The 27586-nt window shown below is 43.5% G+C and overlaps 1 protein-coding gene across 1 annotated transcript in view; it reads right to left on the bottom strand.

Moving 5' to 3' along the window:
* The window catches only part of CDC5L (cell division cycle 5 like), a 41203-nt gene that overhangs the window by 11307 nt on the left and 2310 nt on the right, over window positions 1-27586 (bottom strand). Inside the window, exons 2-14 of the mRNA XM_038750999.1 lie at window positions 21466-21569; window positions 20313-20474; window positions 18007-18134; window positions 16848-16947; window positions 15321-15539; window positions 13761-13905; window positions 12143-12331; window positions 10064-10212; window positions 8571-8733; window positions 7631-7795; window positions 6927-7007; window positions 5936-6181; window positions 4081-4278 (exon numbers count right to left, since the gene is read on the bottom strand). Coding sequence (XP_038606927.1) covers window positions 4081-4278; window positions 5936-6181; window positions 6927-7007; window positions 7631-7795; window positions 8571-8733; window positions 10064-10212; window positions 12143-12331; window positions 13761-13905; window positions 15321-15539; window positions 16848-16947; window positions 18007-18134; window positions 20313-20474; window positions 21466-21569 — 2049 coding nt within the window. The remainder of the gene's footprint in view (window positions 1-4080; window positions 4279-5935; window positions 6182-6926; window positions 7008-7630; window positions 7796-8570; window positions 8734-10063; window positions 10213-12142; window positions 12332-13760; window positions 13906-15320; window positions 15540-16847; window positions 16948-18006; window positions 18135-20312; window positions 20475-21465; window positions 21570-27586) is intronic.

The following is a 27586-nucleotide window of genomic DNA, read 5'->3' as shown; positions in this document are numbered from 1 at the left end:
CCACCTCAGAAGCTCAGAGATACATGAGGAACTAGGGGACCCCTCAGCATTCTGCCCTGCTCACCTCTAAGTGAAGTGCAGATAAGGGAGAAGCATTCTGGCACTTCGATATCTCAGGGTGCTGCTTCTTGTCTAATTCAACCTACCTCGTCCAGTTTCCCCAAAGATCCGCACTGCAGGGAGCCAGAAAACTGAGGCCCTACTGAGTCGGGTACAGAATACAAGACATTATTGAGGAACTAAAAGGGGCAAATCGCTTCGGAACACCTGGCGTTGGGGACTGTACTTCTGAAGTATATGACAACCAAAAAATCCAACTCCTGGTATCAGTGGTTTTCTTGGTTGTCTATCAGAGTAAACTGAGCACACTCAAGCCAAATTCTCTGGAAAAACCTCCCCGGTGGGTTTCTTTTCCATCATCATCATAATAGAGAATAGAGAAGCAGCGTGGCTCAGTGGAAAGAGCCCGGGCTTGGGAGTCAGAGGTCATGGGTTCTAATCCCGGCTCTGCCACTTGTCTGCTGTGCGACCTTGGGCAAGTCACTTAACTTCTCTGAGCCTCAGTTCCCTCATCTGTGAAATGAGGATGAAGACTGTGAGCCCCCCGTGGGACAACCTGACCACCTTGTAACATCCCCCTCGCTTAGAACAGTGCTTTGCACATAGTAAGCCCTTAACAAATGCCATCATTATTATTATATAATAATAAATATATAATAATATATTATATGAATATATTATATATTATATAAAATATAATAATAATAATAATGATGGCATTTGTTAAGCGCTTGCTATGTGCAAAGCACTGTATTAAACACTATCAGTAAGGGTACAAATAGTTTACTGTTCTTTTAAATTGATTGCTCTTATGCAAAGACACTACTTACTGTAATGCATAAGTATAATGTTTTCAAGAAAAGGTGAAAAGCCACTTTCAAGTGACAGTAATAATCATAACAGAATCTTAAGCACTTACTACGTGCCAAACCGTTTGCAAAGTACTGGGGTAGATTGTAGATAATCAAATTGTACTCAATCCCTGTCCTACCCGGGCTCAGAATCAAACAGGTGGGGAGAGTTCGTATCCTGGCCTCACTTTACTCTGGAGGGGACTGAGGGTGAGTGACTTGTCTAAAGTCACACAGCAGGCCAGTGGCAGAGCTGGGATTCGAGTGCCACTCCTGGTTAAACACACACATCCTACCTCCCAGAGACTTACCTAGCATTAGTACATCAGAAAGCTTCAAATATCACGAACAAAAAGCGAGCACTCTGGCTTTCCAAAGCCCTGGGCCTCAGCTTTGCTCTGAATCTTAATTTGAACTGCACTGACACGCTGACTGTCCGTTAGAAAATGATCGTTGCCCGGCTGAACATATGGTTTTAAAGATCGTAAGTTCTATTTTTGCGTCCGTCGTTGTGGTACACAGCACGGCCCGACAGTGCACTCTGCTGGAACTCATTGACTACAACTAGGGTAACTATTAGAAAAATGATAAAAAAACAACACGCAACGAAAAATAAGGTTCACGAAAGTGAAAATTGGTTCGCAAGGAGAAAGGACTCGTGCTACGCTACTCTGCTGCTCATCAGTTAGAGTCCCTCAGCCCTTTTAAACTCAGACATCAGTGGTTTGTGGATGTTTTCCAGTTGTTATGTCAAAACAGATAGTTACTGATGATAAGATTTGGGAAGCAGCATGGCTCAGTGGAAAGAGCCCGGGCTTTGGAGCCAGAGGTCAGGGGTTCAAATCCCGGCTCTGCCAATTGTCAGCTGTGTGACTTTGGGCAAGTCACTTCTCTGTGCCTCAGTTACCTCATCCGTAAAATGGGGATTGAGACTGTAAGACCCCCGTGGGACAACCTGATCACCAGGTAACCTCCCCAGCGCTTAGAACAGTGCTTTGCACATAGTAAGCGCTTAATAAATACCATTATTATTATTATTTTGAAGAACAACTCTGTTTCTCTTTTCAACACACCCACACTTCTCCCATCCCTCTGAATGTGATTTTTAGCTATTTGGGTTTCTAATGACATTTTCAAGTTGCCAATTGTACAAAATTTGGGCAAAGCACAAAGAATGATTTAATAATGATGGTATTTGTTAAGTGCTTACTATGTGTAAAGCACTGTTCTAAGCGCTGGATTTGGGGGGTATCGCTTAAATGGTTTAATCTCCACCTGGCAGAAGTATCTCATCAATTTCCCAGTAAGCAATTCCCTTCTTTGTTAGAGGGATCACTGGAGACCAGCAACCTGGTAGTCTGGAGAGCATAGTTTGTGTACCCCTGGCATAAAACTGATCTAGTTACAGCATTCTGGGTGTCTAAAACACAGAACATTTAGACTGTATTCATGCTATGAAATTCCAATTGGAATGTTCTAATTTCCCAGGCACAGAAAACTATTAAATTGCAATTCAGGTAACAGATCCCTATTCTGCATTACCACTTAAAATCTGTAGGAACTACAAATAGTTAGGACTTGAGAGAGTTCAAGTTTTATAGCTCCGTTTTCCAGGTCTGCTCTCATGCAAAGCGGAAGGAAGATCCCCCCAAGCAAATCTTTTTTCCCCAACATGCTTTTGAAAGTTCCCAGATTACTTCCCCAGGCAAAATCCAAACACAGGAAAAAAACCCAAAAACAAAACGATAAAAGAATAGACTGTATTCATGCTATGAAATTCCAATTGGAATGTTCTAATTTCCCAGGCATAGAAAACTATGAAACTGCAATTCAGGTAACAGATCCCTATTCTGCATTACCATTTAAAATCTGTAGGAACTACGAATAGTTAGGACTTAAGAGAGTCCAAGTTTTATGGCTCCGTTTTCCAGGTCTGCTCTCATGAAAAGCGGAAGGAAGATCCCCCCAAGCAAATCTTTTTCCCCCAACATGCTTTTGAAAGTTCCCAGATTACTTCCCCAGGCAAAATCTAACCACAGGAAAAAAACCCAAAAACAAAACGATAAAAGAATAGAATCAGTACAGAGTTGTGGGGAAAATATCATCTAAGGACATTTGATCAGCCTATCGTATCGCCAATACCTGCCAACCCAACTCCTGCCACACAAGCAACAAAAAAGCCAAAGGAACACAACAGTCACCCTGCAACACATAACAGAGCTTTTGTTCGGTTTATCTTAGATCCCCACCCTGTTTTCCACTGCTCTGCCAGAAACCCGAGTTATGTCTAAGCTCCACTGAGATCTGACAGAAGAGCACGGGATATATAGTGGGGATGATAGATTTAAGTTTCTGGGACTGAAAGACTGGCAGCTCTTCTAAGTCCAAAACCGTGCTGAGGAGAATTAGTTTGGTCTAGTTCACGAACAGAAAAACATGCTCCACGAATAAGCGCTTTTCAGAATAGGAAAGAGACATGGCCTCATCCAGGTCTAAGGCAGCCAAAGCAAACCCTGGGTCAGATCCGCTTGTCTCCTCTCCCAACCCAGATCCTTTGGATCGGGGAAGATGAGAGTCTCCCACTATCACATCTGTGAGAAATCTCTCCTATTCAGATGCCTATGTAATAATGATGCTATTTGGTAAGCGCTTACTATGTGCCAAGCACTGTTCTGGGCTTCCACTTGGACCACTACAGAACAACAAGAGAAGCAGCGTGGCCCGAGAGTCAGAGAACTGGGGCTCTAATCCAGAAGCTACCACTTGGGTGCTGTGTGACTTTGGAAAAGTCACTTCACTTACTCTGCGTTGCAGTTACCTCATCTCTAAAATGGGGATTAAGATTGAGAGCTATGCAGGACAGGGACTGGGCCCGACCCAATCTTTGTGTAAGCCGCAGTGACAAATTCGGTGCCTGGCACACAGTAAGTGCTTAAACACAAATGGGGCGGGGGGGAAAGGCGTGTCTGGTTGAGTTCAGCCATGGTCTGGGATTTTGGTTCAATACAGCTTTCACTATGGGATTCAGGAATACCATTCTAATTCTAAATTTAAAGCACCTTCCAAGTGAAGTGTGTGTGTGTATTATGATTGCTTATCCCTAAGACTAATCAGAGAATGAAACAAGCATTGCGTAGTACTGTTAAAGCAGTAAAAAAAGGGCACTCACCTCTAATCTCTTCTCAAATGATTCAATTCTGTCCTTCTTGCTAGCCAGGTTGGCTCGTGTGTAGCGGCTCTGTCCAGGGAGATATAAAACCTGGCTGTAACATTCCTCCCATACTTGGTTATAGGCTTCATTTGAGAGCTCCCCATGGCTCATTCCTTGCTTCACCACTTCCATTTCCTGGGCCAGGAGGTCTTGTGCCTGCAAAAGTAATGAGGAGGACTGAATACCACAAATACCCCCTATGACCGAGGTACGGGGATATTTTTCAGTCACTAATTTTTCCAGGGCCTTGTGAAAGCAAAGAATTTCTGATACAAAAATTATACACAGAAAACGAAAGACTTTTAGACTTTTAGACTGTGAGCCCACTGTTGGGTAGGGACTGTCTCTATATGTTGCCAACTTGTACTTCCCAAGCGCTTAGTACAGTGCTCTGCACACAGTAAGCGCTCAATAAATACGATTGATTGATTGATTGAAAAGCACAAAGACCGATGAGCTAAGTGCTCAAAGAAAGGTACTGAAAAGATAAACTCCGAAACCGCCTAGGTGAGTTTAGCTTCTACCACTTCCATGCCGATAACCCCCCTGGACGGATATCTCCTCTCCATTAAATTCCTCTAGACTGTAAGTTCATTGTGGGCAGGGAACATGTCTGCCAACTGTGTTATACTGTACTCTCCCAAATGCTTAGAACAGTGCTCTGCACACAATAAATGCTCAATACGATTGATTCTTCCACTCCCAGGTTCAGAGGTGTGTTGGAAAGATGAATAAGGTATTTTTTTTAAAAGAACACACCCATTTCAATCTCATTTCTGCTGAACTGACCCAGGAGAGAGGCCAACTGAAACTCAAAAATTGCCAGTACTGAACTGACAACTCTATCTTTTGAATCATGAGGCAATCTATCATCTTTGGCCCCAAAACAGACATCTTACAGCTCACTTTTTAAAACAAAACGATGCACAGTCAACCCCCCATCAGAGGTATTTTTGTGCAGAGCACTGTACTACATTTGGAAGAGTACGATACAACAATACAACTGCAATGCACAGAAGTAGAAAAACTTTGCCAATGAAGTCAAGATTTCAGTTGGCATGCAAGCTGGTCTCCTCAAAGCAAAATCTCCATTCACTGAAAAAGAAATGTTCTTCTTTTGGTTTTCCATCTTGAGCAGCCAACAGTTGTCAGCAGACAGGCGTCACTTTGAGGGAAAAAAAAAAGCCCCCAAGCTTATGATTTTTTGATATGCCTGCGGAGTAGCAGGTATTCAAAATAGCACCGTAATACAGTGTGTGCACAAAGCAGACACCACAGTGTTCACGAGACAGATCTTCCCCATAAAACCCCAGCAGCTAAAGTTAGTAACTGCTCTCTGATTTGTGTTTCCCTCTGGCAGGCGTTTTCTACTGCTGTGCACGATGTCAGCGCTCACGACAACCTCAGAGGAATGTGAGATTTCAAAGGCTTCCACAGGGAGCCTTCCCGCGAACCCAACCAGCTAGCTTGTAGAAGCAGTGTGGCCGAGTGACCTTGGGTAAGTCGCTTCGCTTCTCCGGACCTCAGGTTCCTCACCTGTAAAATGGGGATACCTGTTCTCCCTCCTACTTAGGCTGTGAGTCCCAAGCGAGGATTGTGTCTGACCTAATTTATATCTACACCTACCCTGCACTTAGAACGGTGTTTGACACATGGTGCACGCTTAACAGATACCGTAAAAAAGCTCAGAAAATAGAGCGAAGGATACGGTGTGTCACGAACGCACTGGGTGCAAACAATTCTTTCTTCAAGGCAAATGGCACAGGGGCCAAGACACTTCTACTCGAGATACAAATATCCAGCTAAGCCGTACCTTCCTGAGATCCTCTTTGGAGAATTTTTCATAGGGAGTGCTTTCCAGGTAAGTTACGTGCTCTGTGCTGTTGGTTCCGAATCCTACGTTTTTCCCTTTTTTACCGGCAGCCTGGTCTCCATAAGGGTGGTGTAGGAGATCGTAATGAAGCATTGTGATCATCTCCTTTTTAATTAGTTCTTCACTTTTCTGTAAGTCTGTTAGAGGTGGTTCCACATTTAGGGGTCTTAGGATAGTTTCATTGACCTAAACAAAAGGGAGGTATATTTAAAACAATCAAAAACAGTATCTGAGAACCGTCTTGAGTGTCACTAACTTTTCCAAGCAACTCTAAAATCTAATCCCAGTTCTAATTCAAACAGAAGCAAATGTTTCTTTTTCTGTTTTCTAATACATTGTGGGGAACTGCTATGTTACCCTGGAAAAATGATTTTTTCCCCTTCATTTCTAGATTTTGCTGTTTAATAATAGGAGCTGCAATAATTTGAAAAAAAAAAAAACTTTATCCGGGGCATTTGTTGTGTGCCTACTGTGGATGGAGCACTGTAGCACTTATGTACATATCTGTAACTTTATTTGTATTCATATCTGTCTCCCCCCAAAACCGTAAGCTCGCTGTGGGCAGGGAATGTGTCTGCTTGTTGTATTGTACTCTCCCAAGCGCTTAGTACAGTGCTGTACACACAGTAAGCGCTCAATAAATATGATTGAATGAAGACTGTGAGCCCCACATGGGACAACCTGATCACCTTGTATCCTCCCCAGTGCTTGGAACAGTGCTTCACACATAGTAAGCGCTTAACAAATGCCATCATTATTATTATTATTATTATTAGCAACAGTGCTTGGCACACAGTAAGAGCTTAATACCTTAATCCTTATTATTATCAGAACAGTCTCTGCTCAGGGGAATTTTTTTTTGACTGTGATATATTCCTTTGCAAAACAAGTAGCAGATCATTGCCTGGATGCAGTAACTTTCAACACTTACTTCTGAGGGCCGGGGCAGATCTTTCTGAACAGCTTTGTGTAGCCTCTTTAGCTCTTTTACTCGCTCGGCATCTCTGATAGCCTAAAACATTTTGTTCAAAAAACAAAAAAAATTCACAACTCCTCAATATGGTTTTGAAACATTACTGTGATTTAAGACCGCAGTAAAGTTGGATTCAGGGAAGTATCAAAGAAGCGACTACATTTCAGTCTTGAGGCATTAGTTACTCTTCTGCAAAAATGCTTGTCAATTTTTAATTATCCGCCTTCTTCATTTTGCCCACCACTCTGATCTAGTAATAACCCCATTAGCTGGGTGGCAATTAGTGCAGTAGAGGGAGGAGAGGGGCGCTTTTGAATCCAACAAGCCCAAGGGCTTTGCCTAGAAACACAAAAATGTTCAACTCCTCTGATATGAATAACCTTCAAAACAAGTCTCCCGGAAAAAGTAATGGCCCACTTAATGCACACTTAAAAAAGTAAATAAAATTAAAAAAAGGGAATGTACGCTTAAAAAAAGAGTGATTTGGGGCCATGCGTTATAACGAACCAAATTACTTAAATACCCATATTAATGTATACTTTTCAGCATTCTATGCATTTAACCCTTCCAGACTGTTTAAAAGTTTTCTGCATTTTCCTTTAGGGTTTCGCTGCCCAGAAGAAAGAGGCATTCTTCGTTTTCTTACAGACCAGTTTTCCTACCTGCTTGCGAGCATCTACATCGGCCGCATCTTCTACGTAAGTGTCATCGACTTCATGGTCTTCTAACTCTTTTTCGGCGTTTTCCGGTAAAACAATTTCAAAGTCATTCTTCGGGGCAGGAAGGCCCATCAACCCCATACGGAGGTGTTCTCGGGATTCTCTCTCCTGTTGAAAGAGAATGAGATATTTTGCCCCTCCTTTTTAAAATGCCCGCCTCGGCCGCTAACCGATTTTGTCCAGGATTTTTCGGGGGGCATCGTGAGTGACCGATTTTCCACGGAGGCGACAGAATGTCTGCTGTGATGGGCATATGCTGGGTGAGAGCGAGAGAAGGCCCAAACCAAAACTCCGCTTCTGCCGGCAACGGGATGCTCGGCGGCACCATGTGCCCGCTGGCAACCCCAACTTTCCCTGTAATACATTTGGGGTTGTGCCCACCCACTTATCCAAGCACTGGAGTCGGGACTTGGTAGAGTGGGCTGCACTTCTTCCCCAGCTTCCCACCCTCTTGAAGAGTGTGGCCTGGTGTCGGGGGACAGGGAGAAGACTCTCTCCTTGGCGACCGGTTGGTTACTTTCTCAGGACCCCATACAGCAAGCCCCAGTGTGGACTGGTAATGGCACCAGCTCTATATGTTGCCAACTTGTACTTCCCAAGCCCTTAGTACAATGCTCTGCACACAGTAAGCGCTCAATAAATACGATTGAATGAATGAATGAATGGTGAGGGAGGGAGGCTAAGCTTAATTTCTCCCTAAGGGCAGAAATTCAAATAGGATCTGCAGTCCAGGAGGTTTCCATCGAACTAGACGGCTTTAAAACACCCTTCCCCTTTTGACTGTCTTTGTAAGGGCGCGTGGAATTTCACCACAGGCACCAGGGAGAACCAAATGGAAAAAAAAAAACCAAACGGCCCCCGCCCTGCTTTACCCGCTTCTTACCATTTGCTTTGCATAAGAGGGATCGCTGTAATCGGCCATCCCCTCTTCAGGATTTATGTTCAGTTTGTCCCGCAGAGGAGTTCTGCCCGGGGTAGTCCCGACTACTGGTTTAGGTGTCATTCCTCCCCGGGGAGTCAGGCCTTCTGCTCCATGAGAAGGAGTCCTTGACGGAAGAAAAGCAGAGGGAACGGAGAGGGAAACATCGATTTTTCAAAATCGCCTGTTCTGTTAAGACTTATAAAATACTGGAAAGAGCTGAGCCATTATACAGGACTCTACATCATCATGCCACTCCTCTTAACTCCTAGCAGTACTCTGGACAGTCTCTTTAGGAGAAAAGTATTTTTCTATCAACACTGATAGACAACTGTGCTAGTAAAAGGCTCACCATGTATACCATGAGCACAAGAGGCTTGAGTCCACAGGCGGTCTGGGCCAGTGGCTTTCCCTCAGGCCAGCCAGTCAGTCGTATTTACTGAGCGCTTACTGTGTGCAGAGCATTGTACTAAACGCTTGGGAGAGTACATAATGGTATAACAGACACATTCCCTGCCCATAATGAGCAATCTAGAGGAGGTCAGGAGGTTTAGCTGGCCTCTCCCTATTTGCTCTGCAGCTTTCTCTGTCTAAGCACTGATGTTGTTTATATATTGAAGTGTGTGTGGCAAATGGATTTTACTCCACCTAAATCTCCTGACCTCCAGACTAGCTGAATGGAAGTCAGTGGCCGGTTAAAAGGGCCAGGATATTTTTTGGCCCACGCTTCACAGCTGCCGTCTCTGAAAAAGAGGTCATAGGGTGCTGAATAATTTCTCCCCCACGAAAAAGTCACATAACCACTAAACGCACCTGCCTAATTTCAGGGTCTATTCACCATCATTTACCAATTCCCAACTGTCCAGGGGAGGTATTCCTGCACGGCTGCCTGAAATTTATGGACGAGCCAACAGTTCCTTCTGCTAAATTTTGAACCTTCCTCCATCTAGACCCTGCAAGGCCTCCAACCGAGCAGCAAAACTGACAATCTCCAGTTTCACTTCCTCTCCCTTTTCTTGGCAGCGGTCTGGCAGGTGTCCATATGCACCAAAATAACCAGGCGCTTATTTTGGTGTCAGGAAGCGCTCGATAAACACGACTGATGGATTGATGGGAGAGGAGGAGGGTGCCAAAGGAAGCAGCAGAGGCAATTCTCGTACCCAAATCACCTGCAGGATCATTTACATGATAGGGGAAATGGTGCATGTATTTTTGTTTCACAGCTGTCCGAGATTTTCCAGAGTGGGCGAGGATTTTTTGGCCTTTGGGTTTTCCCACTGAAAATTAACAATTCTTGTTTAGATCAAGTAACAAAATGAAAATTAAGGCCAATCCGCCCCACCAGATGTTTTTAAGAAGAATGGAAATAAAGGCAAGCTGAACGATAAATTAACTTTATATCATTATGTCACAAACTAAAAAAAAAAAAATGGCTAAAATCCCGCCATTTCCTGTACCTGAAGGGGGTAGACAGGACGGTATTTGGCGTCTGCACTATCTGGCGCTGCGGAGTCACACCAGAGAAGTCACTTTCATGCAGGGGAGTATTAAGACCGCCTTTCAGTGGAGTGTCCACATTGGTGAGAGCCATCAAATTCTGGGCTTCCTGTTAAACCACCAAAGTTCAAAGAAGTGAATTAAAGTTAAAGTCCTTAGCAGCAAAAATAAGTCATGCAGTTAGTTTGCACTCAACAGATTACAGCATTTAGGCTGACATGTGTAATTCAGTTACACCTTCCCTAGACAAAACTTTATAATCAGTTTTTTATTGAGCACCTACTGTGTATTAGGCACAACAGAAGTCAAGTCCCTGATCCTTGGAAAGAGCACGGGCTTTGGAGTCAGAGGTCATGGGTTCGAATCCCGGCTCCGCCACATGTCTGCTGTGTAACCTTGGGCAAGTCACTTAACTTCTCTGAGCCTCAGTTACCTCATCTGTAAAATGGGGATTAAGACTGTGAGCCCCACGTGGGACAACCTGGTCACTTTGTATCCCCCAAGCGCTTAGAACAGTGCTTTGCACATAGTAAGCGCTTAACAAATGCCAACATTATTATTATTACCTTCAAGGAGCTTAGTCAATGAGGGAGTAATATACTATTTTCCCTTTCAGATTGTGCTCTGATGCCCTAATTGATCAAACGGCCACCAACACTGAAAGTTCTCCAACAGCCATTTAATGAAGATTCACACATCCAGGAATAAACTAACTCTATGATGTACCTCTGGGTGACAGACTGCACACTCAGAATTTGATGGAGCTACTACTGCTGATGAAGAACCCTTTGCTTAATTTCATTTTAAAAGAATACGGATGAAGATCTCCTCCATGAAATGGGCAACGGAGTGGCCTGGTGGAAAAAGCACGGCCCTGGGAGTCGGAGGCCCCGGGTTCTAATCCTGGATCTGCCTCATGCCTGCTGTTTGACTGTGGGCAAGTCACAGCGGCAACCGGATCCTCTAAAACACTGCTAGGGGAGCAACGGACGCACAAGAGAGGCAACGTGGCCAAGTGGAAAGAGCTCGGCCCTGGGAGCTGGAGAACCTGCGATCTAATCCCGGCTCTGCCGCTTGTCTCCTGTGTGACCTTGGGCAAGTCACTTCACTTCTCTGGGCCTCAGTTGCCCCATCTGTAAAACGGGGATTAAGACTGTGAGTTCAATATGCGTCAGGGACTGCGTCCAACCCGATTACCTTGTATCTACCCCAGTGCTTAGTGCGGTGCCTGACAGCTATTAACAAATACCACAATTATTATCATCATCTTGAGAGCATGTCACATCTCTTTGTGCCTCAGTCTTCTCATCTGTAAAATGATGGTAAGGTACGTGTTCTCCCTCCTCTGCTTAAACCGTGCCCAGCCTGCTTATTCTGTACCTGCATCAGCGCTTAGTACAGTGCTCTGCACATAGCAAGCACTCAACAGAATACCACCGATTGGTTTATAAACAAAGACTGTGGCCTGGAGCAAGGAGGAACTTGAGGACTCTTCCTTCCTTCTGTGTCTAGCAACCCTGCTTAACTTATTGATTTTGAAATTTACTGTTGCTTTCTAGTGCACTGTTATTCTTCTGTATCTGTTTACCTCCATTTAGACTGTTTGACCCGGAGGGAAAGGGAATATAACTACGTCTAATCCGTTTACCTTATAATTATCCCAGTGCCTGGCACCTAAAATACATTTAATAAATAACAAAGGAAACCGTAGATTCAGTTCAGTTATACATTTCAGCTAAAGCAGACTTTCTCCCCCCAAAATGACCACCAAAATCGACAGAATTACTTTTCCAATTCAGGAAGATTAATTTGATTAAAGGGCCCATTCGACTAAACTAAAACTGAAGCGTACTCATGGAACAAAATTTTAAATAAGGAAGGACACAAACAGCTTTGCATAACTATGTATTAGGGCCTAATCCAAGTTCGGGACTAGGACACAGAGAGAGAACAGCAATCTAGGCATTTGGTATTCTATTTTACAATTCAGGGCTTATTCTATACAAGAATATTCTATATTCTTATTCTATATACCTTACCTGCAGGATTCTATCCTGTGCAGCTGGGGTTTTGGGTGTTCGAAGAGCAACGCTATTGTTCGTGACGTTATATTCGGACAGAAGGGTACTGGAAGCTGAATTTGTGATGCCGGATTCCTCAGCTGTTTGCCGCGCAATTTCACTTGCTTGGCCCACTTTTACTACTTCTTCCAGTTCTGTGTCTGAAATCTTGAAAAAGAAAAAAAAAAAGCAGATAAGTAAAGTGCCATTTCTGGAAGTCACAATAAGTCCGGTACATACTTTTGTTTTAAAGATTTACTCGCATTTAAAAGATTCGAGAAGGGATATACTAGGGTTATAAAATGCTTTCTACAACCGAATGACTCTTCAAAATGTGCAAATAAGAAATCCTTTCACCAAAACAAGCACCCCAAACAATGAAACAGGGATCTAAGAAAGGTAGCATCTTGCTGAGGCGAAAATTTCAACTCCTTTAACACCTCATACAAGAAAGGTCCACCTGTTCTCCTCAGTCTCCCTTTTTTTCCACTATAATTTTACTGTTTCTGACCTTAAATAATTTTGGCTTAACAATTCCCCCTAAATTTCCTGGACTTATTCTCCATTGGTAAGCCTTCATTGCAGATTAAGGAATACCATACAAATCACTTTTTCCTCTATATTACATGTTGATAACAAGAACGCTTAAATACATACAACCCAGAATATATACTGCTCTAGCCAGAAAATGACCTAGTCGGATGGAATGTTTACAATGCTCACTCCCCAACCACAAAAATGAGAAATTTAACTCCTTCCAAAGATGTTTATTGATAAAATACTTAATTTTATAAAATCAAATCTGTAAAATTCTGAGAACTTAAAGCACCCACTCTGGGATCTGAAATGTTCACAACCAAATATTTTGGATAACTGAAAGAAGGGGAGGGAAATCTGTGTCCTCTTTCTGATCCAGTGAAGCAGTGTGGCTTACTGGATAGAGCGGGCCTGGGATTCAGAAGGATGTGGGTTCTAATCCTGTTTCTGCCAAGTCTGCTGTGTGACCTTAGGTAAGTCGCTTCACTTCTCTGGGCCTCAGTTACCTCATCTATAAAACGGGGATTAAGAGTGTGAGTCCCATATGGGACAGGGACTGTGCCCAACCTGAGTAACTTGTATTTACCCCAGCGCTTAAAACACTGCTTGGCACATAGTAAGTGCTTAACAAATACAATTATTTTTATTATTCTATTCAAAGCATGTCCCTCGACACCATCCCAAGGTATCTGCCTCTCCTGCCTGCAGTTCCAGTGCTGGAGTCAGGGAAAATTACTGTAGCCCAACCTTGTGCTCTGAATTCTTTTTCTTCTTAACCAAGAAGGGACCCTTGGTCATTACAATAGGCTTGAAATCAATTATTCACATTTTCAATTATCAAAAGGGGGGGGGAACAGGATACCTGAAAATTTGGATAGAAAACATTTAGGAAGGTGGTAACATTTGATGAGCACACCATATTAAATTAAATGGAGTTTTGCTTCTATTTGTAGGGTGAAAAAATAAGCTTAGAAGTTTTCATTAGATTACCTCCCAAGTGCTTAGTACAGTGCTCTGCACACAGTAAGCGCTCGATAAATACGATTGACTGATTGATTACCTGAGGTGCAGGAAGTACCAATTTGCTCCTCTTTTTGGTAAATTCCGACACTCCGCTGGTCTGTAGAATAGCGGATGGCAAATCTGACTCCTTCTTTCTTTTCAAATGTTGTTTGTCTTTCTTCCGATCCCTTCCTTCCTTTTCCCTGCATGGGGAAAAAATATATTCAAAAATGATGAGTAATTCCAAACTAAGTAAGAGGAATCTAAGCTTAGTCTCAGTTTTTTTTGCTTAGTGATCCTCCATGCATCATCCCCACCGGCAAGTTCACCCAGCTTCCCCACTTGCTCCTCCCTCAATCTATGAATTGCGGCAGGAAACAGATCAAATTCACAAGTGTATTATGAGCCCTTCTGACCAGTTATGAAATTTGGCATTTGCAACTCCTGTGAATAACCCCGGGAAAGCAAGTCAAAAGCACATGGGACAGGTACAAAGGCAAGGGATTTCTTCATGAATCTTTGGTCAGTGCAAGAGCAACTAAAAAAAGTTAAAGGATCAAAAATGGATGGCAAGGATCAAAACTAAAATTGAATGCAGGGATTCCCCCTAATATAACACTCTCATAGCCCTCTTTTACAATGATATCATTAAATTAAAATATATATTTGAATGCTGGTACTTCTAGGAATATGCTGTTTTTACATTTATTATTTTGGTCTCCTTCTGGCCTTTGAAAAACATAAATGAACTTTACACAGTTCCTTATGGGAAAACAGGCTTTGTTAAATATGCTTTCTTTGGCTTACAACTATTTTCATGGAACTGACTAAGAGTGCTAATTGGGGAGTTCATAAAGTACATTACGTAGACTGCTAATGCTGAGCTTTCTGGTCTATTTACTCTAATATACTCTCTCAATTGCTGGGTACACTGCTCTGCACTTGGCACTCAAAACTATTGACTGATCTGCTTCTGAATTATTTTACTGAGATTGAATCTAATGACTCAATTAGAGTAATCGATTTTTAGATGTTAGAAAGTTTCTCGTGATAAAACCATAACTGCAGTTTTTTGGGTTTTTTTTTACATTGCACATGGTCTAATTTAGGAAGAATACCAATAAAAATGAACTTATCAATGATTCACTCTACGCTTAAACAATGATGATGATGGTGTTTGTTAAGTGCTATGTACCAAGGACTGTTCTAAATGCTGGGGTAGATACAAGATACTCAGGTTGTCCCACGTGGGGCTCACAGTCTTAATCCCCATTTTACAGATGAGGGAACTGAGGCCCAGAGAAGTGAAGTGACTTCCCCAAAGTCACACAGGTGACAAGGGGCGGAGCTGGGATTAGAACCTACAACCTCTGACTCCGAAGCTTGTGCTCTTTCCACTAAGCCAAGCTGCTCCTCTCTTTATTACTGACTTTTTCAAATTTGTTTTTCAATTTATGATTGTAACTGTGAAATGACGATGAGCACTATTGCATTTCATCTTAATAGATACTCAAGAGAGACCCAAGAGCACGCTCACTAAATTGGTTAACAAGTACTCCCTGCTCACTTAAAAAGTACCGAGTCCTTCCCCGGGGCAAAAACTGGAAACATCACTTACGATCTCAACTCTCCGTCTAGATCTTGTTGGCGTAATTTCCTGAAGTCAGCATCCAGGGCCTGGTAGTTTTCCTCAGACGTATCATAGAAGCCAGGCGCGGGCTTTTTTTCAAATGGGATTTCTGCGTTGTAGTCCACTCCTCTTTTCTTTTTCCTTTTCTTCTGAATTTCAATCCCAGCAGCTCGCAGTTCTCTTCTTTTCTGAAGGGCCGCCAGGCGCCTGGGGGAGAATGGAAATGAGATTACACAGAAAACTGGATGTGAGTCTGTGATTTTTGAAACGATTAGCTAACAGACGCAGGTAATTACATTTGAATGTCTCGACTGAGCCCAGGATTCTAACCCAGGATTTTCACAATCAACCTGTGGGGTGGGGAAGAGTAGTGTCTGTCCCTTAAGATTTTAAATGGAGACTAGTAAGATGAAAATGAGATGGTCATCAGACCAGTCAACGGTACTTAGTAAGCCACCCACCCTGTACGACTGTTAAAAAGATGATGGCATTATTTAACATAGACTCTCGACTGTTAGTTCCTGGTGGGCAGGGAATGTGTCTACCAACTCTTATGTTTAGTACACTACTCTGCACACAGTAAGTGCTCAATAAATATGATTGATTTGCTAAGTGTTAAGTACTGGGGTTGACCCAAATTAACAAACTGGACAGTCTCTGGTTGGCACAAGGCTCTTGCATTGTTTTACTGTACTCTCCAAGGGCTCAGTACAGTGCGCTGCATATTGTAAGTGTTCAATAAATACCACTGATGATGATAGACTAGAGCTATTTCACAACAGAACGGTTGTGACTCGCCCAAGGTCACACGGCAGGCGAGTGGCAGAGCCAAGACGAGGGCCTGAGTCTCCTGAGTTCCACTTCCCACTTTCTTTCTACTAGGCCATCCTGTTTCTCCATGAGGCCACTTAGTTTTGCTCGTTAAGAGTTTTTAATCTAACAGGGTAAATCAGTTAAAACCCAAACGTACAAGATGTGAATTGGAACATATACAACAATCTTCAGAAGTTTGGATTTCACATTTACTGGTGTGAGTGAGACAATTAGCAAATGGCAGCATGTGGAATCCAGAGGGGGGGCGTCCACAGGGAGGAGGTGAGTTTTAATAGTTTTGAAAAAGTATTCAGATGCAGTGGCAAGGACACACGAGAATCTCTTAGGAGGGCACGGGCAAGCAGGTTTCTCTGACTTTAATGGAAAGAACAGATGAGGGAATTGTGGGCAATGACAGAGGGGTAAAGGGAAAGTGGGTGGGGGAACTTGAGAGGTCACGGTGAGGTCGGTGAAGTTTGCGCGTTGTAGGTGACGGAAAAGACAGAATTAACTACTTAGTCCGGTGATACCCTGAGGAGATGGTTGAATTGTCCTTGAGAGTGAAGAGGCCAGTGTTTAGGAGAAAACACTGTAATTTTGTATCGATACACAAAAAAGCGTTCGTTTGAAATGTAATACAAATGCAGTAGCTAAAAGATATCAACAAATAAAACAGATAAATGTTAATGCAGGTGAACCCACCTAGCTTCTTCCAACTGCTTCTCTCTTGCTTTCCTCTTGGCCTTTTTCCCCTGGGTGTTGGCGAGCCGAGCTCTAGCTTCAGAAAGCATCTCTAGCTCATCTGTAAAAAATGACATTGACCATAATATCACTCAATTAGAAATCACTTTTAAATGCCACTTCTCCCTGTCGATAAAGTACAAGTCCCTTTCCCCAACAGGAAAGTCGATACCTGAACCAATTAAAACTGAGACTCCTTCAGGCAATCTTAAGTTTGGAGAACCAAACAAAATCAGGTGTAATAATAATAATAATAATGACGATGGTATTTGTTAAGCGCTTACTATGTGCCAAGCACTGTTCTAAGCACTGGAATATATACAAGGTCATCAGATTGGCCCACTTGGGGCTCACAGTCTTGATCCCCAGTTTACAGATGAGGTAACTGAGGCCCAGAGAAGTGAAGTGACTTGCCCAAAGACACACAGCAGACAGGTGGCGGAGCCGGATTAGAACCCATGACCTGTGACTCCCAAACCCAGGCTCTTTCCACTGAACCACGCTGCTTCTGGTCTGTCTATGTTGTTTTTACATGAACCTCAGTCGTAGGAATCAAGGCTAATTCTGATAACTGGATAATACTCACAGGTAACAATTTCCTCTGCTCTAAAACGGACAAACAGAAAAAAAATGCCCAATTTGGGGCTTAGTTATGTCCAGGAGTTTGGAACATGACCGCATTTTTTCCAAATAAAACTGACTGTGCTTAGTAAAACCTACAGGCACATCAGTACGTCTAGTCGGCTCAAAGAAGAACAAAAGTTCAATCACAGTTGAAAATGCTAAACTATTCACTAAAGGTATTTTTTAATCGACATGCCCTAGACTTCCCCACTTCCCTCAGCTCGTTTAGTGATGAGTTTCCTTAGGAGTATTATTTATCTCCATTTTTAGTTGAAATGACTAAACCAAGTAACAACAGCTGGCCCAAAGATTGTGTTCTACATGTAAAAAGAAACATTAGAATTACTGGAATTTTACCAGAAGGTAAAGAGGAAACACTTGTCAAAAGAACCAAGCGTCAAAAGAATCACATAAAGGGCAATGGGAACTTCAGGAGATCTAGCACAAAGCGAAAAGTTCAAAAATGTTGATGGGATTTTTTTTTATAGAGAATTACCTTCATCCATATCAATAGGATCAGGCCGGGCAGGTTTAGTTTCTGGATTTGGATCAATTTCTCCAGGTTTCAGTTTTCGGGGATCATCCGCTGTTTCTTCCTCATTGTCTCTCTGAGCAGCTTTATCCCTTTGTGGGGGGAAGTGGGAGGGGAGGAAAAAGTCAGACAAATTGGATAAGGAGAGATCTCCTAGTCCTGAAGCCCTCTCTCCACAAACATCTCAAAAAAATCACTAAAGGGAGCTCTAAATCACTAGATGCCACCAAAAAACATAATACATCCACCGTTCCTTACGTCTCCCCAAAACGGTGATGGCAGTTATTTTACTGTTAATGCTGAAAGTTGGGCCTGCAGAATCTCAGCTCATAGAAACAGAATTTAGAAAAAAATCTGAAGCAGATCTTTTAGTTACCTTCAGTCAAGCTCCATAAGGTCAAGAAAATGGAAAGTTAAAACTGGGAATCAGGAGCCCCCGATTGCTAATTCTGGTCAAAGCTTCTAAATCAGCATCTCTGCAACAACTTAATTTATTGTAAAAAGGAATACTTTGCTTGAAAGAGATATACCATGGATTTATCCAGCCCTAGTAGTAATTAATAGTACGGATGGATGTTAGATTTTCCAAGTTTCTTTGTATTTATAATACCCATCTTCAGAAAAAAATGAGACGTGAGCCCCTAAATGACCACAACATTCCTGCCTAGAGCTCTGCAAGGGTGACACTTTTGAGGCCCAAACTAATCTGGGTAAGCCCTTCCCAACCCCAAAAGTCTTGGTGAATTTGGGATCTGCTCTACCAACTGGAAGATTTTTAAGAATCACCAGCTGCTGGGCTGAGGCAATGTAGCTGACTTTTTAAAGGGCTTACGGCTCGGTGAATAGCATATGAGCAGCTCGAGGAACGCGCACAAATCGTTCCAGCTTTTCCTGTGCAAAGAGCTGCGCTGGCAGAACAAAAGTAGGTACCAGAGGGGTTTGGATAGATTCATGGATGTGCGAGCCCAAAATGGGCTACTGGGGGCCGTTTAGTCCCAGGATGTTGCCGTTTTGAAGACCACAAATTCAACCGAAGTACGGCCGGTTGGTACTAGGGGTTGGATTAGTCAGTTTGACTAATTTAGCCCAAATTCACCTACAGGCTTGGGAGCAACGGGCTGATCTGGGCCCACGCCGAGTTTTACCCTGGGGAAGGTCGGCTAATGATTACTTCTGCAGTATTAGCCACAGTCTACAAAAGACATCGTGGCAAAGAAACGTTAACTGACTTTACAACTGATGGAATGAAAGACTGAAATTTCCTTAAACTCTGTTTAGTACTGCAGCTGGATTAACTTTTATTATCAAACTGTCATCTTATTTAAAGCGAAAAGTCAGCACCTCCACTTAACATTCAGCCGGAAATTCAGAAAACTGTAAAGCTGCGCTCTTGAACTAGACATATCTATTATATTTAATTTTGTTAGTATGTTTGGTTTTGTTCTCTGTCTCCCCCTTTTAGACTGTGAGCCCACTGTTGGGTAGGGACTGTCTCTACATGTTGCCAACTTGGACTTCCCAAGCGCTTAGTGCAGTGCTCTGCACACAGTAAGCGCTCAATAAATACGATACGATTGATGATTCCCCTAAAAATAGCGACCTTGTTTTCTACTGTTTCACGCCCTGACCCCACAGAACTTCAAGAGTCACGGAGCTGGTGGGCACTCAAACTAAAATCTAATTAACATGAGACGAATGAATTCATCAACTGAGTCCCAAGTTCCACTAACTCTAAATGTTTTAACTGCAAAGGGCGTCAGCTTTGCAAATCTACTCCCAGATATTTGACGGATTACTCCAACTTGTTTCTAAAAGGAACTATAGCCTGCAAAATTCGCATTCCCACAGAACCCAAAGTGATTTTGAAAACGTAAGTAACTGGTGTTTAACTTTCAAGAGCTCTATCTTTTGTCCTACGGACTGTTCTAAAAATGCATTCTATGATGTAAGATGATATTTTCCCGAAGTTGATGTTTTCTTCAGTTTTCAGTTAAATTTGAGACTCTTCCATTCTTAGGCAGTCCTTAGTAATGACATCCAGATGGCAATTAAAAGAGAAAAACAAATAAAAAACAAGCAAAGGGAAACCCAATGCCACAGACGGACTCTGATCGGCCATACCTCAAGTTATACAATTGAGATGCCTTAGTTTTAGTCGGAATTATGATTTAAATTTAGGAAAGCGAGCCGAGAGCATTTAAACTCCCCTCGGCTTAACGTGCACGTACTTTCACAGGTCCCCTTTAGTTGTTTTTGAAATTTTAACTTACAGAAGGAACTCGTAATGCTCCAGACACTGGGCAGCTGTCCGGCCGATTATTGGGGCGATGGTTCTCCACTGAGTGGGCATCAGCTTGGCCAGATGCAGTAATTTCTCCTCCTCTTCGCGTGACCACTCTGTCTTCTTGATGCTCGGATCCAACCACTCGTACCTGTTTTACAAACCAATCCATTAAATTTGCAGAGCGCTCAACCAGTTGCATGGGAGTACAAGACAAAACAGAATTTCCCACATTGGTCATCTGATACTAAATATTCCAAGTTCACAGAATTAAAACCTAACATCCACTGGTCGTCACCCACATCCTTCGTATCTTGAAAAGGCTACTGATTGACTGTCCATCCATCGTAACCTTATTAAAACTGAAAGGTTTTGTAATCACGGCCCCCGTTCCATGGGAGGGATGGGGAATTGCGTGATCTGCCCCCAGAAATGCCCACCCCAAGTCTCTCATTAAGTCCTGGGCGTTTTCCATCCGAAATGATGGTTTTCCTAAACCGTTAGCTCTTCGAGGCCGGTCCCTTTCTAGTCGGCCTCCCCCGCTAAAATCCCCACTCCTTTTTCACCCGCAACCTCAAACAAAAAGTTGGCCCCTTTGCTTATAAATGTCGGCGCTTATCTATAGATTTTCTTTCAAAACCCTGCCCGCAACTCTGCAAATTTTGCACTACAACAGTAAGAAAAGATGACTGTCACTCAGCTAGTCTTTCCCCTAGAGAAACAGACTTAACTCTTTAAAAATGTGTTTTTATGTGGTTTATAATTTATGTTTACTCAAAGGGGCCCACAGTCAAAATGCCTTTGTGCGTGTCTTATAGGTTTGTGATTATGAACTACGGCATCTTGGACTGCTGTCTGATTACTCTGCTTTACTGTGACCCTTTTCAAATCATCCTTTTTCTCCTTTAGTTTGGCTTCTTACAGTAATGATGGCCGGAAGCTAAAACCACAGGTGGCATCTAGAATTAAACCTATAAGCACTGTTTTAAAATATTATTTAAATCCTATTTAATTCGGTTATATTACTCATTCACAGCCTCCTGAAACACAACGGAAAACCACTAAAAGATTCATTGCAACTCAGTGCTGAGGTCACATTCAAGTGTTCCCATTTTTAAAAACAGGCCCGGTTTGGTACTTACCATCTGGCTTTGCATTGCTTTGCGGATTTTCTGTGCAGCAGGGAGGCAATTCGAGACCACTGGTTTTTGCCATATTTCATAACAGCCGCTTTAAGGATTTCATCCTAAAAATGAGAGAGGAAATAATTTTACCCTGCTCAACGTGATTACATTTGCCAGATCCAAAACTTCACTTAGTTTTGAGTGGAATGCTACTGACCTTCCAATCAGGAGAATGCAGAAAAAATAATGTTAATGTAGATTAAAAAACTACTGTGTACTGAAGAACCGTTAAATACGGTTCAATGAAGTAATGATAATAATGGCATTTATTAAGCGCTTACTATGTGCAAAGCACTGTCCTAAGCGCTGGGGAGGTTACAAGGTGATCAGGTTGTCCCAGGGGGGCTCACAGTCTTCACCCCCACTTTACAGATGAGGTAACTGACGCACAGAGAAGTGAAGTGACTTGCCGAAAGTCACACAGCTGACAAGTGGCGGAGCCAGGATTTGAACCCATGACCTCTGACTCCAAAGCCCGTGCTCTTTCCACTGAGCCACGCTGCTTCCCCCATTATTGAATGATGAATGTGCAACCTTGAATTTCAATACTGGTCAGAGTTAGAGGGCTCAGAGAAAAAGGGGCCATAATACCTTGGATGGAGAGAGCGAGCTCAAAAAAAGTTGGAATGTCTGTTAGCTAGAGAAACTGAGCTACAGGAAAGTGCTTACCTCCTCCAGGAGGCCTTCCCAGACTGAGCCCCCTCTTTCCTCCCCCCTCCTCCCCATCACCCCACCTTACCTCCTTCCCCTCCCCACAGCACCTGTATATGTTTGTACGTATTTATTACTCTATTTATTTTACTTGTACATATTTATTCTATTTATTTTATTTTGTTAATATGTTTTGTTTTGTTGTCTGTCTCCCCCTTGTAGACTGTGAGTCCGCTGTTGGGCAGGGACCGTCTCTAGATGTTGCCAACTTGGACTTCCCAAGCGTTTAGTACAGTGCTCTGCGCACAGTAAGCGCTCAATAAATACGATTGACTATGAAACAGTTACTTGAATTAATGAAGACAATACTCATAGGCCTGGGGAGCCAGTGCTGGCAGCCCTTGCCACCTGCAGGGATATAGTCAATCAACTGTATTTATTGAGTGCTTTATTGTGTGCAGAGCACTGTACTAAATGCTTGGGAGAGTACAACAAAGCAAAATGACAGAGTTCACTCATTCATTCATTCAATCGTATTTATTGAGCGCTTACTGTGTGCAGAGCACTGTACTAAGCGCTTGGGAAGTCCAAGTTGGTGACATACAGAGGCGGTCCCTTCCCACCATACTGATCTATCCTTACTGAAAGTGATGTGCTGTTGGAGAAAACTGTTATTCACTTGTACTCAGCATCAGTGAAAGTGGAAGCTCTATAATGTGAGCTTTCCTTAGCCTTGGTTTCTTCGAGAAAGGAACCTCCCCGTTACAGAAAACTAGCTATTCAGTGGCTCACAGTCTAGAAGGGGGAGACAGAGAACAAAGCAAAACATGTTAACAGAATAAAAGAAATAGAATAACTACGTACAAGTAAAATAAATAACAGAGAAACAAGGAAGGAGGATGGAAAAGTAAACAAAACTCTTCATTTTCCCAACCAAACTCCGTTCTCCTCGTCTTTCTCATTACTGCAGACACCACCACTAGCCTCCCTACCTTACAACCCGTAACCTTGGCATTATCCGCGACTCAACTCTCTTTCAACCCACTGTCACCAATTCCTGTTGGTTCTACCTTCACATCGCTAAAATCCACCTTTTCCTCTCCACAAACTGTTGCTATGTTCCCCCTCATCTTACCTCCTTCCCTTCCCCACAGCACCTGTATATATGTATATATGTTTGTACATATTTATTCCTCTATTTATTTATGTATTTATTTTACTTGTACATATCTATTCTATTTCATTTTGTTAGCATGTTTGGTTTTGTTCTCTGTCTCCCCCTTTTAGACTGTGAGCCCACTTCTGGGTAGGGACCGTCTCTATTTGTTGCCAACTTGGACTTCCCAAGCGCTTAGTACAGTGCTCTGCACAGAGTAAGTGCTCAATAAATACGATTGATTGATTGATAGATAAACTCCTAATTTATTGATATCTCCCTCTAATAACAATAATAATAATGTTGGTATTTGTTAAGCGCTTACTATGTGCAAAGCACTGTTCTAAGCGCTGGGGCAGATACAAGGTAATCTGGTTGTCTCATGAGGGGCTCACAGTCTTCATCCCCATTTTACAGATGAGGGAACTGAGGCCCAGAGAAGTGCAGCGACTTGCCCAAAGTCACACAGCTGACAATGGGCGGAGCCGGGATTCGAACCCACGACCTCTGACTCCAAAGCCCGGGCTCTTTCCACTGAGCCACGCTGCCTCTACACTGTGGGCTCCTTGTGGGCAGGGAATGTCTACCAACTCTGTTGTTTTGTACTTTCCCAACTACTTAATACAGAACCCTGCACATAGCACTTAATAATACTACTACTAATGGTATTTGGTAAGTGCTTACTATGTGCCAAGCACTGGGGTAATAATAATAATAATCACGATGGTGTTTGTTAAGCACTTACTATATGCCAGGCACTGTTCTAAGTGCTGGGGTAATCAGGCTGTCCCACATGGGGCTCGCGGTTTTAATCCCCATTTTACAGACGAGGTAACTGAGGCACAGAGAAGCCAAGTGACTTGCCCAAAGTCACACGGCTGGTAAGTGGCCGAGCCGGCATTAGAACCCACAACCTCAGGCTCTTCCCACTAAGCCATGCCGCTTCTCAATATACGCCACTGATGGATTGAGAGATTTAGGTTCCCATGCCAATGGAAGAGTAGCCAATAACAATAATGTTTAGAACATCTGTGCATAACCGATGTTATTTTGAATTAATATTGTATGAGGAAAGGGATAATCTGCGCTTATTAAGCATTCTATTGTGGTGAGCCCACCACAATAGAAGCAGCGTGGCTCAACGGAAAGAGCGCGGGCTTTGGAGTCGGAGGTCACGGGTTCAAATCCCAGCTGTGTGACGTTGGGCAAGTCACTTTGCTTCTCTGGGCATCAGTTCCCTCGTCTGTAAAATGGGGATTAAGACTGTGAGCCCCCCGTGGGACAACCGGATCGCTCTGCAACTTCCCCAGCGTTTAGAGCAGTGCTTTGCACACAGTAAGCGCTTAATAAATGCCATTAAAACAAACACAAGCTGCCTTATTAGTGGCTGTGGGTGATCTTTTAGACTGGGAGCCCACAGGGACTGCCTCTATATGTTGCCAACTTGTACTTCCCAAGCGCTTCGTACAGTGCTCTGCACACAGTAAGCGCTCTATAAATACAATTGATTGATTGATTGATCCCCCGAACAACAAGGGAGAGATTGATGAAGGTGCTGATGGGTTCTACCTGAGAACAAATGGTTGCCGGCCTGTAGTGTGGCTTCCTCTCCCCGTTTTACCGGGCCCGGACCAATTAACGACTGCCAGGAGGGCTACAGCTGGGACGCCTAAGGCAGATAAAAGGCTGAGCGGCGAAGGAGGCCAAGAGCTTGCAGAGAAGCAGAAAGAAGCAGCAGCGGCGGCAGACGGGCTCCCTTGCCCAGCAGACTGGCACTGGACCCTTGGTGGAGTGAGTGTGTTTTATCTATCCCTCCTTTGCACGCCGATAAAGCCCTCCACAATAACCTTGGTGATCGGAGCTGTGGTCTGACTCTCCGTGTCACTGATGCTCCCCCCGTCAAGGTAGTACCTGGTTGGTACAAAGCGGGTGGGTGGGGGCTCGTGACATCTATATAACAATTATAGTAATAATTGTGGTATTTAAGCACTTACTGTGTGCCCGTACTAAGGGCTGGGGTGGGGGTGGGGGGGGGTTGGACAAAGTGCCTGTCCTACATAGGGTTCAGTCTTAATTCTCATTTTACAGATGAGGTAACTGAGGCCCTGAGAAGTAAAGTGGCTTGCCCAGCTCGTGACATCTATATAACAATTATAGTAATAATCGTGGTATTTAAGTGCTTACCGTGTGCCTGTACTAAGGGCTGGGGTGGATACTGGGAAACTGTGGATAAATCGAGTTGGACAAAGTGCCTGTCCTACATAGGGTCCAGTCTTAATTCTCACTTTACTTCTCTGGGCCTCAGCTACCTCATCTGTAAAGTGGCCTGCCCAAGGCCTCACAGCAAGACGAGTGGCAGAGCCAGAATTAGAACCCATGCCCGTCTAACTCCCCTGCTAGGCTGTTTCCTGGTACATACTACAGTTGTAATGAACTGGAGATGTGTTGAAAAGTCACTGCTAGGTACAACAAGAAAAACTGAGGAAACATGCTCCGCATTACGCTGGTACACAAAGGGTGGATTTCGGGAAGGAATAACTAGTCCACCAACATTAAGAGCATTACGGAACTGCCCTTCACACCTGGGAGAGGACAACGCTGATAACATTAATCAATGAGTGTCTTGAAAAACCTAATTCCTTTCCCCTCACCTTCATCTCCAACTGCTTTCAGAACACCTCTACTTGACACGCCCCAAACAGAACTCATCTTCCTGCAGGCAAACCACCGTCCTCCCTGACTCGATCCTCTAACCGTGGCATTATTCGCGGCTCATCTCTCTCCCCAACCCATACACTCAGTTACCAAATCCTGCGGGTTCTGGGGTCCCACACCTGTGGAATCCAAATCCTTCCTTTCCATCCCAAGCGCGACCATGCCGATCTAAGCGCTTATTCTATCCCGCTTGATCACGGCATCAGCCTCCTCCCCGTCCTCCCTATCACCAGTCCGGACTTCGCTCAGCTGCCCACATCATTTTTCTCAAAGAAAAAGTTCAGTCCGCATCTCCCCGCTCCTCAAAAAGACCCGTAGTTTTAAGCGCCAACTGCGTTCAATAAATACGACTGATAGATTTTCTTGATGGGGTGTGGGGGGATCCTAAGATCAAGAATTTCTGCTCGAGGCTAAGCTTGTTGTTGGTGGGGGGCTGTGCCTACCAACTCTGTTTACTATTATATTGTAATAATAATAATAATGGCATTTATTAAGCGCCTGCTACGTGCAAAGCACTGTTCTAAGCGCTGGGGGGATACGAGGTGCCCAGGTTGTCCCACGTGGGGCTCACAGTTTTAATCCCCATTTTCCAGATGAGGTAACTGAGGCACAGAGAAGTCAAGTGACTTGCCCAAAGTCACGCAGCTGACAAGTGGCAGAGCTGGGATTTGAACCCATGACCGCTGACTCCAAAGCCCAGGCTCTTTCCACTGAGCCACGCTGCTCCCAGGTGCTTAGTGCAGTGCTCTGCACACAGTAAGAGCTCGATAAATATTATTTATACGAACGCGACTCTCCCCAGCGCTTACAGCAGTGCTCTGTACCCTATAAGCGCTCGATAACTATTATTTATACTAATGCGACTCTCCCCAGCGCTTAGGGCAGTGCTCTGCACCCTGTAAGTGCTCAGTAAATATTTATACAAATGCAACTCTCCCGAGCGCTTAGTGCAGTGCTCTGCACCCAGTAAGCGCTTGATAACTATTATTTATACTAATGCAACTCTCTCTAGTGCTTAGGGAAGTGCTCTACGCCCAGTGAGCTCTTGGTAAATATTTATACTAATGTGACTCTCCCGAGCCCTTAGCACAGCGCTCCGCGCCCAGTAAGTGCTTGATAACTATTATTTATACTAATGCAACTCTCCCTAGCACTTAGGGCAGTGCTCCGCACCCAATAAACTCTCGATAAATATTATTTATACGAATGTGACTCTCCTGAGCACTTAGTGCGGTGCTCTGCCCCCAGTAAGTGCTTGATAACTATTATTTATACAAATGTGACTCTCCTGAGCGCTTAGTGCAGTGCTCTGCCCCAGTAAGCACTCAATAACTATTATTTATACTAATGCGACTCTCCCGAGCGCTTAGTGCAGTGCTCTGCATCCAGTAAGCGCTCCATAAACCTTGTGTACATATCTATTCTATTTATTTTATTTTGTTAGTATGTTTGGTTTTGTTCTCTGTCTCCCCCTTTTAGACTGTGAGCCCACTGTTGGGTAGGGACTGCCATCTTGTACTTCCCAAGCGCTTAGTACAGTGCTCTGCACACAGTAAG

The sequence above is a fragment of the Tachyglossus aculeatus genome, chromosome 9 (genome assembly GCF_015852505.1).
Source record: "Tachyglossus aculeatus isolate mTacAcu1 chromosome 9, mTacAcu1.pri, whole genome shotgun sequence".
In the NCBI taxonomy this organism is placed as follows: Eukaryota; Metazoa; Chordata; class Mammalia; order Monotremata; family Tachyglossidae; genus Tachyglossus; species Tachyglossus aculeatus.
The sequence above is the reverse complement of the archived record's forward strand: the minus strand, read 5'-3'. Positions and strand labels throughout refer to the sequence as shown.